The sequence below is a fragment of the Camponotus vicinus genome, unplaced genomic scaffold, assembly GCF_025532165.1.
Source record: "Camponotus vicinus isolate PSW18456_S1 unplaced genomic scaffold, iyCamVici1.0 SCAF_13, whole genome shotgun sequence".
Lineage (NCBI taxonomy): Eukaryota > Metazoa > Arthropoda > Insecta > Hymenoptera > Formicidae > Camponotus > Camponotus vicinus.
Genome location: NW_028141949.1, coordinates 12055424 through 12071642, shown reverse-complemented (window position 1 = coordinate 12071642; position 16219 = coordinate 12055424). Strand labels below are relative to the sequence as shown.

At 29.4% G+C, this 16219-nt stretch overlaps 1 protein-coding gene across 1 annotated transcript; it reads right to left on the bottom strand.

Annotated features, from left to right (window-relative positions):
- Positions 1 to 133: 133 nt before the first annotated feature.
- Positions 134 to 12803, bottom strand: LOC145963864 (uncharacterized). The gene is made up of 9 exons (XM_083086148.1): positions 12650 to 12803; positions 9408 to 9527; positions 9177 to 9294; positions 6936 to 7194; positions 5434 to 5550; positions 5268 to 5358; positions 785 to 930; positions 273 to 405; positions 134 to 184 (listed from the first exon to the last, which is right to left on the bottom strand). Exons 1-9 carry the CDS (start codon positions 12791 to 12793, stop codon positions 134 to 136), a joined length of 1179 nt encoding a protein of 392 aa, XP_082942274.1. The 5' UTR covers positions 12794 to 12803.
- Between the last annotated feature and the right edge of the window lie 3416 nt (positions 12804 to 16219).

The following is a 16219-nucleotide window of genomic DNA, read 5'->3' as shown; positions in this document are numbered from 1 at the left end:
ACTAAAATTTACATAATACAATAGAATAAATATATTTATTATTGACAATAAAATAATTATTTATTTTTATTTAATTACTACCGTGTGATATGTGACTCATTAACTATAATTTGATGGATATATTTTGCTATCATTATCGTACAGAATACATAACTGTAAAATAAGAAAGAGATGTGTTTGCTAGCTGTAATGAAAAATGGTTGAATTATTGCTTTTATTTAATTTCTTTAAAATATATAATATATTTAATATATTAATATATAAAATTTTACCGTAGCAAAACATTGTATAGATGCTATAAATAATCCACCAATATTCAAACCAAAAGTCTTGTTGCCTCTTTGTAAGAGAATCAATATCAACTTTTGTATGTTTAGCGGAATTATGTACCACCGAATTTGATATCTATATATAATAATAATAGTGATGGATTAACAACTTGGGAAAAATTAAAATTCTCATTAAGTAATTTTCGACATATGTATAATTTTACACACACACACACACACACACACACACACACACACACACACACACACACACACACACACACACACACACACACACACACACACACACACACACACACACACACACACACACACACACACACACACACACACACACACACACACACACACACACACACACACACACACACACACACACACACACACACACACACACACACACACACACATATTAAATTTGTAAAAAGTATTTACATCATCTACATTATTAAATTTGTAATATGACTATATATTATAAATTACAATATTCTTACGCAGCAACATATATATAATTATAGTGATCTGTAATTTCTTGTCCGACTAAGTTTGCTAGAAACATATATATAAGACTGACAAATCCAGCTATAAAGGATATTGAAAGTTCATCAGCATTACATGTTGATGATACAATCTGAAAAATCTAATATGTAATCAAAATATTAATATTAAAATTTCTAAAATTCAATTAAACGATTAATATCAAAATTTCTAAATCAATTTAAACAGTTTATAATTTACAATAAAATTCGTTGAAAATTTTGTATCAGATATTAACTTTTCAAGCTGTATCGATCATCATATATGTTCGAGATAATTATATATTATATCATTACAATATATATTTCATTTCTATTTTATTGTAATGACAATTTCTTTGATTAGTTTAATGTCAGACTTTAAATAAATTTATTAATTTTATTAATAGATTAAATAGATTAATAGATTAAATATCATTTAAAGTATTAATAAAACTGCAAAATTCTAAAGATTTGTAATAAGTGAATTCATTTAAAAGAAGGATTGCTCAAAAAATTAAAAATAAGACAATATTTCTAAAAATATTATATTTTACTACAAATTTTCAAACTTAAATCTTGTATTAATAATGAGTGAATTTTTATAACATAAATTTCGTCTTGTATTCTTATTTCGATTTTGTTAATAATTTTTATCTACTGAACAATAATTTAAAATAACATTTAGCAATCTTTACATAATTTAAGGTAATTATATTGTAATATTATATATTGTCTACATTATATTAATATTATACATTGCCTAAAATATGCTGTATAAGAGAGATATAATTAAATAAATTTTATAAATTAAATTTTTTAAATGTAGAAATAATAAAAAAGGATTTAAAAAAAGATTTTATTTATAATAATTTTACTTTAAATAATTTATAGTACTTATAGAATTTACAATACAATATGTATAAGATCCAAGAGACAGAAATCTATTTATATAATTTTATATATCGCATATTTTAATACATGTATGTATCCTGATACGTATTATATATATATATATATATGTATATATATATATATATAGTGTTTTGGAAAGCTCTCGAGATAAGCTACAAGAATATGTAATGAGAAAATGTAGGTTCCATTTAAAAAATTGAAGGTGACCTTCACGTGACCTTCAAATGACTCTTCAAGGTCAAACTAATGGTGCCATCTTATGGCCCCCAAAGAAACAAACAACTTTTGTGGGAAAATTTTTTCTCTGTCATGATTTGCCAACGAGATAATTGGGATTTTAGATTAAAATGACTCACCGTGTATATACAGGGTATCCATCGTATCAAAAAAAACCTATAAATAGATCTTGTTAAACCAAACTGAAAAGCCCTATATCATTTTGCAAGCAACCACGTAAAATTTCGAGATATTAATTAAAAAAGATCGGCTAATTCGTGTGAGTGAAAGCGCGCGACGAGAAAGGCCGTTTCAATGTAACCTATAGTGTTTTGAAAAGCTCTTGCTATCAGCTATTAGATTCTGGAATCAAAAATATGTTCCATTTAAAAAATTGATGTGGCCTCGATCTGACCTTAATGATGCCACCCAAGGTCAAATCAATGACCTTCTTATACCTTCTTATATCCCCCTCCGAATCATATACAAAATTCGTTTGAAACATTTTTTCGTATCTATCTAGTTTTCGAGAAATCTTAATGCATTATTTAAAATGGGACAACCTGTATATATAATATAATACATATATATATTTGAATATATTATATATAATTTAACAGGGCGCAGAAACGAGCTTATATTCTACATCATTTTCATTTACGATATACAGGGTGTCTGAAAATTTTTCGCAATCCCGAAGTGTGAAGGTAGATCGGCTCAAATTAAGAAGGAAGGATCTCTACTGTTTTGCGATATTAGACCGGACTCACTCACTACTCCTTTCCCACTCACCGCTTCGCCGCGCGCCTAGTATAAGGTTAGGTACAGTGGAACGATTTTCGTCGCCGCGCGCTTTTACTCACGCAGATTGGCCGATCTTCTTTAATTAATTTTTCGTTAATTATTGCGAATATTGCAAAACAGTAGAGATCCTTCCTTCTTAATTTGAGCCAATCTATCTTCACGCTTCGGGATTGCGAAAAGTTATCAGACACCCTGTATAAATCAAAATTAAAAAATAGATAGCCTTTATTTAATTACAATCATTATCCTAAAATTCCTAAAAAATATTACATACAGTAGCAGTCATAAGATTAAAACAATGAATTTTAATTTCGGTTATACGCTTGTTATAAAATTTGTTATAGTCTTTTTACACTTACAATTAGTTTGTTTGTTTTGAAATCATACAGATGCATGTTGGACTTTCTTAATCTCAAACCTTCGGCTACCAAATGTAAACAAAACACAGTCTTTCTAATATTTCTGTATTCCTGACTTTTATGAACAGCGGACATTAATTTAAGACAATTTATCTAAAATTAGTAACGTTTAACAAATTCGCTTGGCATTTTGGTATCAGTAAATCACGGAATTTACCTAACGAAAGGGAACAAATTGTAAGACTTCGAAAACAAACAAAGACATTTGCTGAAATATCAAGTATTGTTAATAGATCAGAAACTACTTGTAAGCAAGCATGGTATAAATTTTTAAAGACTGGCTTTTGTTCTGATCGACCAAAAAGCGGTAGATCACAAAAAACAATTCAGAAAATGGATCGTCGCATCCATTGTTTGTGCGAGAAAGTGCGTTTTCGTTCTGCAACTGATATTTTGAAATAAATGCAATTAATGATATACAAATTAGTGCTAGAACAGTTAGAAGACGGTTGGAAAAACACGCTCACGCCATTACATTTCCACCTCCATGTTTAAGAGTCGGTAAAATGCGATAAATTGTGGCTTTAAATCTTCTTTGAAACGATGTCTCATGTATTGTATTCCATCAGAAGAAACGATTGAACTTTGATTCGTCCAAAAATAATACATTTTGCCAATTTTGACTTGTCCAATGTTTATGAGCATTAACAAATGCAAGTCTCATTTTTCGATTTTTAGTACTCATAGTTAGTTTCTTACGTGGTCTTCGGGCTCTTAATTGAAAATGTTCCAGCCGTCTTCTAACTATTCTAGCACTAATTTGTATATCATTAGTTGCATTTATTTCAGCTGCAATATTAGTTGCAGAACGAAAACGATCTTTCTCGCACAAACGATGGATGCGACGATTCATTTTCTGAGTCATTTTTCGTGGTCTACCGCTTTTTGATCGATCAGAACAAAAGCGAGTTTTTAAAAATTTATACCATGCTTGCTTACAAGTAGTTTCTGACCTATTAACAATACTTGATATTTCAACAAATGTCTTTTTTTGCTTTCGAAGTCTTACAATTTGTTTCCTTTCGTTAGGTAAATTCCGTGATTTACTCATACTTATATGCTCGCTAAATGAACTTAAATCAACAAAAAACACACTACACACCAACTTTAGTATTTATATACCAACATGCCAAGCGAATTTGTTAAATGTTACTAATTTTAGATAGATTGTCTTAAATTAATGTCCGCTGTTCATAAAAGTCAGGAAAACAAAAATATTGGGAAGACTGTGTTTTGTTTACATTTGGTAATCGAAGATTTGAGATTAAGAAAGTCCAACATGCATCTGTATGATTTCAAAGCAAAATAAACTAAATGAAAAAAGACTACTTATACGACAAGCGTATAACCGAAATTCATTAAAATTCATCGTCTTAAACTTATGTGTGTCCGCTACAGTATATTAATATATATAATTTATATATATTTAAAAAATTATACGTTTTATACATATTATACGTGAATGTTAAAATTTTCAGATTCTCACAAAAAGATTTATGCTTCATGTAAATTTTTCTTAAACAAAATTTTAATTGCAAATATTTAATCTTACGAGATTTGATTAATTCTTAAGGACAATTTGTGAATTATTGTTCTTAAACATAAGATTATTTTGTGTTGTATTGTAAAAAAATAGAGAAAATGTTAGTTTCGAATAAAAATTATGGTATTATGGAAAAGTAAGTTATAAATTAATTAAAAAGGTGGTATATAAGATACAGAATATTTGTGACATTATTCTATATTAACAAATGTTGATATATCATGTCAATTAATTACAACAATTAATAATAAATAAACCATAACAACCATAATAACCATAACAATTAATAATAAATAAATGTAAACCTTTTTATTGAGTAAATTCTGTATTTGTTTTTCGGCACATTTATTTATACTCTTTTTCTCTCTCCCCCTCCCCCTCTCTTTCTATGCGCGCGTGCGTGCGTAGTATTATGATGTATTTAAAAACACAAAAGTAGTGAATTAATAATAAAAGTGCGATCACAAGTATATCAATCAAATCAATCAATATTAAGAAGTAAGAGAGAGAGAGAGAGATATTAGATAATTTAATAAATATATTTATATTTAAATATCAAACTTACTCGAAAAATATTCAAGCTTAAATTCATCACTCCAAATATTATTAAAAAGAAGAATGATATCTCAAATTTAGATATCAGATATATGCAAAACCTTTAAATACAATAAAATGTTAGTTTATAATATACTACGTATATTTTATACATGTGTTATAAAATAACAACTAACTCTATGGCTTTTCGGTGAATATCTACAGCATTTTTTATGCTCTTATAAATCAAATTCCCATTCTGCAATTTAATATCTTGCAATGTTTGAATCTTTATTGCGTTCTCGATACGATAACTATAAATAATATAATTATTATAATTATTAATTAAGATAATTTATCTAAATATGTATATAGTGATATTGAGAGTTTTAATAATAATTTCGAAGTTGAATAATCATAACTTTACAAGTTAGTATTACAATAGTGAAGTAAAGTTAATAAGAAAACATACGTTTGAAATATTACACGAATATAAAACTAAAAAATTTTAATAACATAAATAGAAACAAAATATTGTTTTATTTCTTTTATCGTACTCTGATCTTACTATTAATTAAAGTTCGTTTTCAATAAATTAAAAATTAATTTTTTAGAAATTTTTACGTTTTATGACCTCTTATATGTACAGATAATATAAAAATTTGGTAAATGTTTACTTTAGGTTACACAGTTCGAAAAATTTTTATTTTCACATATGTTGTAGAGGTACATTCCTAAGTAATGCACCGTTTGAATTTTGCGGCGGTCTCTTTTCGTTTCTCAGATATGCACTTTTGAAGTTTCATACTTTTATATCATCTTTTCGTTATATCCTATTTATGTATTTACATTTTTTGTTTACATTTGTCCATCACGGTTTCATATTATATTTTACTTATGTGTTTATATTTTTTGTTTACGTTTGTTCGTTGTCGCTTCCATATCGCTAAGCTATAGAATTATTGTTTAGTTTCACTAGAAATCTTGAAATCTAGAATATATGTATTTGTAAACTTTGCTTTGGCTTGCAAAGTACTACATGTGTGGATACTGTGTGTTCCGCCTTACGGGGGGGGGCTCCACTTTCGGAAGATATAACCTAACCAAACCCGTATCTAAAGTGTGGAATATACCTGGCTTCGCATAAAAAGTTGCAAACTTATATAAACTCATGAACCATGTGAACCATGTGAAGCGAAATGTCATATGTCAAGGTATTTCCTACTCAGACACAGGTTAGATTAGGTTATATTTTCCGAAAGTGGAGCCCCCCGTAGGGGGGAGGGGGCGGAACACACGGTGTCCACGCATGTACTTTGCAAAATAAAGCAAAGTTTACAAATACATATATTCTACTAAATATATTTCTTCTTAAACATACATGATGTGGTAAAATTATGTTCTGTTCATGAAACTTTTTTTGTTAATAACTATTTAATAAATAACAAGCGGCTAAAACCTTCTGAAAATTATTCAGAAAGATGACCCCGGTAAATGTAAACAGAAAAATATAAATATATTTAGAATGTAACGAAAAAGATGATACAAGTAAGTATAAAATTTCAAAATCGCATATCATAACATCGCATAACATGTATCTTGCAGAATAAATCTTTAAATCTTTAAATTCGTACCAAACGAGAAAACAGAATTTCTTTATTTTAAATTTTTTTCATCATTTTTATGTTTATTGTTTTACCTAGCTATTGCAAACATTCCGCACATATATTGGAAATATGCGATGAGCATTGTCCCTGTCGCTGCTACTACAATAAATCCTACAAAAATAGCTGCATTTATATGTAGTAGCAGATAATAGAAGTATTTTTCTTGATCAATGAAATATTCAGTCAAAATATACAACTGACGATGTCTAGATTTGTTTACAGATGAAATTAGTATAATGTCCGGCCAAACTTGGACACTTATGAGTACAAACATACTGCAAATAAATAATACTAAATAACATTATTAGCAAGCATTCATACAATTTCTAATTTTCTAATTAAAATTTTAAATCACTATAAATGGTTATTATAATAAGTTATGATAAATGAATTGTATAAAAGAAATTAATTAATGTAAAATTTTCTTTTAATACAAATATATCTGTCACAGTCATATTTAAGTGCAATTTTTTTAATACATTCATATATACAGGGTGTCTGATAACTATTTGCACATCCGAAGTGTGAAGGTAGATTGGCTCACATTAAGAAGGAAAGTCCTTTGCTGTTTTTTGCAATCTTCACAATAATTAGTGTGAAATTAATTAAAGAAGATCGATGAGTGCAGAAGTGTGTGTGCGTGCGTGCATGCATGCATGTGTGTGTGTGTGTTTGTGTGTTGGAGGACGGGAATATGGAAATGATCACAGTGCTAAATCAAGTATGGAATGATATTCCTCAGGCAATAATTAGAGCCTGCAACAATATGCATGATCGACTGCAAGAGATTATCCGAAGACAAGGCGGCAATACACATTTTTAAATGTGAACATTTCCACATTCTGTCCTCCAACACACACACACACACACACACACACACATACGATGCTCCAAATCCGACTAGCAACCTCCTCGTGGTGCGCATCAGGTAATGCTAATGTTGGCGGTAAATGAACAAAAATGTAACTTTGATGTGTCGTAACTCCGCGAAAAAAAATCGTACAAACTTAATTTTTTTTCAATTCACACATAAAAAAACCATATTTTATGATGATTATCATGAAATTTGTGAAAAAAATTTATTCCACCCCGTTGAATGCGTCAAATTATGCAATTTTTTGAAGACGAAACACGTCCTTACTTTTAAGGAGATGACGAGAGGGGGGGAGGATAAATTCTAAATCCGACAAATGATTTTTAAAATAGAGGCTTTAAGCTTGAGAATGAAAAAAAATTTTCTAATACGATCATTTTTTATGGAGTTATACTTATTTGAAGTTATGCGAAAATTTGACATGAAATTATCTATGCGATAATTTTGTTGACGAGTGTATATACTAACTTAATGCTTTGCAGAATTTACAAAAGTTGTTCCGTGAAGAAATTTCGGTAATTATGCACTTTATGGACGACCTTACCGATTTCAATGATCTTGATATATGTTGTCAAGCTCACTCTCCTGAGTAAGTAAAAGGTTTTAAGAATCGCTCGTCATTTATTAAAAAGTTATTAACAAAAAAAGTTTTACGAATTATGTGCAATTTTTAGACATTATGTACGTTTTAAGAGTCAAAGTGAAATGTACACGTGTGGATACAGTGTGTTTCGCCCCCCCGTAGGGGAGGCTCCACTTTCGGAAGATATAACCTAACTTAAACCTATTTCTAATTTAAAACTAAAATTTGGTTTAAGATGAACTTTGCTTCGCGTGAAAAGTTGCAAACCCATGTGAACTTCGTTTTATCTTGCAAAGTACATTTGTGGCTATAGTAGGTTCCGCCCTCCCCCCTACGGGGGGCTCAACTTCCGGAAGATATAACCTAATCCAAACCTATTCTGATTTAAACCAAATTTTAATTTTAAATCAGAAATAGGTTTGAGTTAGGTTATATTTTCCGAAAGTGGAGCCCCCCGCGTAGAGGGGGGGGGGCGCGGAACCTACTGTCTTCAAGCATGTACTTTGCAACACAAAACAAAATTTACTCTACATTTAATGATGATCTTCGCTATATATTAAACATATATTCCATCAAATATATCTTGTTAAACGTACATGCTGTCGCAAAATCATATGATATTCATTAAACTTTTTAATAAATAGTGAGCGACACTTAAAACTTTTTGATACTTACCCAGGAGAATGAGCTTGACAACATATGTCAAGGATCATTGAAATCGGTGAGGTCGTCCGTAAAGTGCATAATTACCGAAATTTCCAACAACAAATTTATTAAAATTGAAAAGCGAAAAAAAATTGAAAAAAGCTATGTTACTTGTCAATGTAGCTGTATAATATTTTGCGTTTCTTCCGTATCTTTCTATGATGGCAATTTCATTACTATCTTTTAAATCGTTGAAGATACGTTGAATTTGTTCCATTAAATCTTTCACCTGTATTAATGAATCCTAATTATTTCTATTAGTAAATACGGAACTATGTATAGATCTAAAATGTTACCCAGAGCGTTCATATTCAAACAAATACAAATAGATAATCAACTTACAGTTTCACTATTAATGCAAAACGAATGATATTTTATTGTTATGCAAATGAAACCAAATGCTGAAGATAAAACTTTGATGACGAAATTTGCGGTACATTTTGAAGTTACAAATGTTGTAAACTGTAACACAATAAATTTTTATGGGGAAATTGAGAATTTCTATGGAAAATTTACTTTATTAACACAAAGTAATTCTACATATTTACAACTATGTTCCATTTATATATAATGAATAATTATATTATTTAATTATAATATAACTTTTACTCTTTGTAATAAAAAGTATATATGCACACACACAAAGACACACACACACACACACACGCACGCACGCACGCACGCACGCACGCACGCACGCACGCACGCACGCACGCACACGCACACGCACACGCACACGCGCACGCACACGCGCACGCACACGCACACGCACATATAGTATAACATTAAATGTGATTAGATAACATATACATATATAATATATAAAATATAATTAATTTTTATATAAGATGTTTTTGAAGAAAGAAAGAGAAAGTATAATAATGTATATATTTTTAAAATTATAAATGACATCATATAAAAAGTATAGCACGTGACACATAAGGTGTATAATACACATAGTGAATTATTTTTTAATCAATTCCATTTTAGCAAGAAGGAAAAAGAATAATCGTTTATCACAGTTTACCATTTTCAGATATTTGTAAATATATACAAATATAATAAATATTTTTGCAGTTGATTTCCACATTTTCTGTGTAATCAGAAAAATTTAATTAAAAAGAAATGAACAAAAGCTACTATTACTTATATTTTCATCAAAACTATTCATAAGAAATTCTTTATATTTAATAAACAATAACATAAAGAAAGACTATGAGAGCCAGCAGAGAGGGCTTCAGTTGCCTACATTCCCGATTGCCAACTGCTTCGTTTGCGGACAACATTTTGCCAACAGCTTCTTTTGCCAACATTCCCGATTGCCTACATCCCGATTGCTTACATGTATTATTGCACACACGAAAAAAATAAAGAAACGAAAGTATTGCACACATGAAATTATTGCACACATACAGATTGCACACATGACATTATTGCGCACATACACATTGCACACATGATATTATTGTACACATGCACATTGCACACATGATATTATTGTACATTGCATACATAATCTTAATACACATATGATATCGGACACATACAAATACATTGCACGCATAAAATAAGAAAATAACTTTGCATAATTAGAATCCATGATTAAAAGTGCAGACTGATACTGGATTGCTCACAGAATCCCATCTTAAATTCTTTAATCAATTGGATGATAGGATTTCCGTATGCGACTCACTTTCGAATTCGATGAACTTTTACAAGCATATAGTACTAAAGAAAATCGAATGCTATAAGAGTGAATGTGCAGAAACGTTTATTTTTAATATTTTAATTTTAATTATCTTCTTAAATGAAAAATATTTAAAATTTCTATTTAGAAAGAAATATTAGAATTTAAAAATATTTTGGACCTAGGACTATATTTTGAAATACTAAACTATATTTTGAAACGAATCTCGCTTCGTGTGAAAGTCGACAACCTATGTGAAATAAAACAATTATAGATTTTGTTTCGGGCCGCAAGCACGGGGGATGTGGGGTAGACCTCACTTTGCGTGGAAGTCGAAAACCCATGTGGAACAGAAGAATTATAGACCTCATTTCGGGTCGCACTATATTCTGAGTGATCCACTTCCAAAGAATCGAGAACTTGTGCTTACACAATCGAAAAATTTAATATGATATAAATAACATAGTATAAAAATAAAATTTGAATACCTTAAGAACAAAACGTTTCCACTCTCATTTGTGGCATTCGACTTCATTTAGTACGTACTATGTCTGTAAAAATTGATCAAATTCGGAGATGCGTCGCATACGAAAATCTTGCTTAAAGCATCTAAATATATTTTTATTTTTTACATGAAATAATATCATGTGTGCAATCTGTATGTGTGCAATGAACATGTGTGCAATAAAGTCGTGTGTGGAAAGTGTTAATATGATTTTCTTATATTATGCAATAATGTCATGTGTGCAATGTGCATGTGTGCAATAATGTCATGTGTGCAATGTGTATGTGCGCAATAATGTCATGTGTACAATGGTACTTTCGTTTCTTTATTTTTTTCATGCGTGCAATAATACATGTAGGCAATTGGGATATAGGCAATCGGGAATGTTGGCAAAAGAAGCTGTCGGCCAAATGTGCGCAAACGAAGCAGTTGGCAATCGGGAATGTAGGCAAACGGGATCCCCCCGAGCCAGCGCAGATATTATACACATAAGGAATTATAATGATAATTAATGAATAATAACAAATTTATTACATTAAATTTGTGTGTGTGTTGAAGAATATTGAAATTTAAATATTGAAGAATATTTTGAATGTTCTGCCAGCTTGGTTAAACATATTATCCGAGAATACTGTTTTCGTATTTTTTTAAACGAATCCCGAATTTTATATTACAATCGCCATCACTGACTTTTAACGCACGTATTATTGTATATTGACTTTGTATGTTCCATTTATTTATTATATGTTATTTATTATATGTCGTTAATGTTCAGGTTGTTTCGCTCTCTTATTGGATTTTTAGTTTTAATTTATGACTTATATTGAATATGGATCTCTACTTCTATGGTCTATCAATCATGGAGGAATTCGACCTGCGACGTGATGACTATATGACAATACGTGCGATTTTGCAAGTTTTTTATTTGTCCTGGTAGCTTCATATTATTTGTTAATAACCTATTTATATCCATTACGATTTATTATTTGTATCCGTTATATTATCTATCTCTTGTGCTGAAAATGGCCAAAAAAGAGCCGAAATTTCCGCGATTTCAATATTCTTCAATAACTTTATTTAATAAATATGTTATTATTTATTAATTTAATATCATTACAGTTTCTTGTGTGCATAATATCTGCGTTCATAGCTTTTTTTGTTATTGTTTTTTTTAATTTTTAGAGCCGTTTATCATTTATATTTAACTATCGATAATCTAACTTTTATTTTAAAAAGCTGATTGATTCTAATTTAATCGATAATCACATAATATATAACCTAGTTTAATAAATATTTTCATATAGTATATCATGTGTGCGCGCGCGTATGTGCATGTGTGCGTGCGTGCGTGCATGCGTGTGTGAGTGCGTGTGTGTGTGTATTTGTATATACCTGAAATATAATAAAGGTTATTAAGATACTTAAAAAGCAGATGTATTGAAGTTGAGCAAATTTCGATTTTTTATAAGGCCATAGACCAACTACCAGCAAAAGGGCTCGATTGAGACTAAAATACCGATCTTCGATACTGATCATTTCTTTGTTAATATCAATACGCGTTTGAAACATTTTTTGTCCATAAAGTGTCGCATATTCTAAATCTAAATTATAGTTATTTAAATATTCTCTCCAAGTTCTCTTTTTTATCACGAAACAAAATAAATTTAGAAAGAAAGTATTCTATAACTTAACTCTTATAATTATGCACACTGCGCGAGATATACTGTGAGATATGAGAATATATTTGCACAATTTAACACCATTTCGTTAAAATGCAGTCGCCCATTAAGTAATCGATCTAATGCGAAAAAATTAGCCAGATGTTTCATTTCTCATGAAATGGAATGTACGAGAGAAGTCCTGGGGTGCGAAAGTTGCGCAGGCGTAGTTGTCATTTCTTGGCAGCACATATCTGTATGCTTCAGTCCAATGTGACACTCATAAGTTACACCTTATCTTTCATGGTAAATATTTTACAATCGCTACATTACTACAAAATATTGTGTACAAATAATTGTGTGCAAAGTGTGATTTTTTCGAGAAATATTATTTTGTTTTATAGTATATTTTATAATATTTTTATAATATTTTATAATATCTTTTATATCGTTTTATATATAATACTTTTCTATACTACAATATTTATTTCTTCGTAATCTTAAAAAAAACAAAATTGAAATTGATTAAGTGTGTGTATCTCTCTCTCCGTCTCATTATTGCACAAAATACATGACTGTATTAATAAATACCATAGAAATGCGTTTGCTAGCTATAGTGAAAAATGATTCAACTTGCTTTTGTTTAATACCTTTTAAATAAGTAACACATTCATATTATTACATATTCAATATTATTGCAATATGTATGAAATTTTACTATGACAAAACATTGGAGACTACAAATAATCTATCAATATTCAGACCAAAACCAGACCTTGTTGCCTCTTTGTATCAGAATTAATACTAGCTTTTATACGTCTAATATTCCATCGAATTTTATATGTAATAATGATACATGATGAATTAATAACTTGAAAAAAATAAGTGTGTTTAAGTAATTTTCAACATACATATATTGTATTATATTAATTATTAATAATGTTATTGGTGAGCAATTATGGAATTTATAATTTTTTAACTAAAATTTTACGTTATTTTAATAAATGAATTTTATACACATATTTAAATATGCGCACACGCACGCACACAATTTAATTAATTTTTTTTTAAATTTAAATATATTTATGTGCAGTAATTTTTCATATATACATAAATGTGTAAAGAAATATTCAAAATTATTATTTTTAATTTATTTTTAACAATTGTTTAAAAAATCAAATTATATAATTAATTTTCATAAGTTCTTAAACATAAATGCTTATAAATTGAGTGTTTGTTGTCAATGTAAAGAGAGGCACTTTACACATTTAGCTATTATATACATTGTTATAATTATATAAACTAATCTATCTTTCAATCTTATAATCATATCTCTAAACATATTAAAAAAAAATTCAAAATGATTTTCATTCTTTAATTAAGAACAATTAAGAAAGGTAATTATAAAAGAAAAGTATTTCAATTTTGAAAATATTTGACTAGTGAACACTAATGTAATTCTTTGAAAAATTCACAAAATTTTTTTTATTACGAAAAACTTTAAATAGCAAATTTAATAAATTTTATAATAGCAAATTTATTAAAATTGCAAACATAAATTAAAATATATTCCTTTACTTATGAACATAAATTATTACTTATAAATATAAATTATGAACATAATCATATAACATTTTGCATTATTTCTTTTTATCTTTTTATGATGGCGATTTTATTTTCATCTTTCAAATCGCAAAAGATACATTGAAGCTGTTCCATTAAACACTTCCTCTGATGTTTTAATGATTCTTAATCACTTGTATTAGTAAATCCGAAAAAAATTGATAGATATAAAAAAGTATATATATAGGAGGAATGTTTATTATTCAAACAAATACAAATAGATAATTAACTTACAATTTTTCTTTATTATGAAAATTAATTAATGAAAAATGAATGATATTTTATTGTTATGCAAATTAAACCAAATGTAAAAGCTAACACTTCGATAATAAAATTTGCGATGGCGTATTATATAGTTACAAGTGTTGTAAGCTATAATAAAGTCATTTTTTTTAGTGAAATTGAAAACTTTTACACAGAAATTTCTTTTTATTAGCGCATAAAATAATCCTACATTTTTAATTATATTCCATTTACATAATAATGTAATAATACTGTATAGTTATAACATAACTCTTATTTAATTGGATAAATAAGCAAATAAACACACATTTATTTAAAGATACAAGAGTTATGTACACATACATACATACGTGCATACACACACACACACACACACACACACACACACACACGCGTGCGCGCGCGCGTGTGTATATATACAGGGTGTTCGGAAATTCAATCAACAAAGTTTCAGAGATTGTCGGGGGCACCATAAGAATCATTTTTTGCAAATGAACCTGGGGTCGGAAACGTGTCATTACATCGCTACGGCATACGGAGTGTTCGAAAGAGTCGGGACCTCGAAATATCACAAAAAATAGAAGTTTTACAAAAAATTGTTTCAAATAAAAGTTGTAGGGTGTAAAAAGATCTATTTACTGGCGCCATGTGTTTTACCTTGGATGGCGTCGCCAAGGTCACGACAAGGCCACCTTGAATTTTTGAAATGGAACCCTCCACTTTTTATTCAGCCACCGATCTTGCCTTCATTGGCTGGATCAGGCACCGATCTTGCCTTCATCGGCTGGATCAGCCACCGATCTTGCCTTCATTGGCTGGATCAGCCACCGATCTTGCCTTCATCGGCTGGATCAGCCACCGATCTTGCCATGGTTGGCTAGATCATCTTCTAATCTGGGAATCGAATTTGTGTTTGGATCTCTTGCCTTCGTGGGCGAGACATCTTACCATGAAAAGCTCGATAACTTCGAAACGGCCTACTTAAAGTTGGTAAAATTAGTGCTTTGAAAAGGTCTCGAGAAGGGCTACAAGAATATGCAATAAAAAGTGGAAGGTTCCATTTCAAAAATTCAAGGTGGCCTTGTCGTGACCTTGGCGACGCCATCCAAGGTCAAACACATGGCGCCAGTAAATAGACCTTTTTACACCCCACAACTTTTGTTTGAAACAATTTTTTGTAAAACTTCTATTTTTTGTGATATTTCAAGGTCCCGACTCTTTCGAACACTCCGTATGCCGTAGCGATGTAATGACACGTTTCCGACCCCAGGTTCATTTGCAAAAAATGATTCGTATGGTGCCCGCGACAATCTCTGAAAATTTGTTGATAGAATTTCCGAACACCCTGTATATATGTGTGTATATATATATATATATATATATATATATATATATATATGTATATATATATAAAACTCTTATATCTTTAAATAAATAA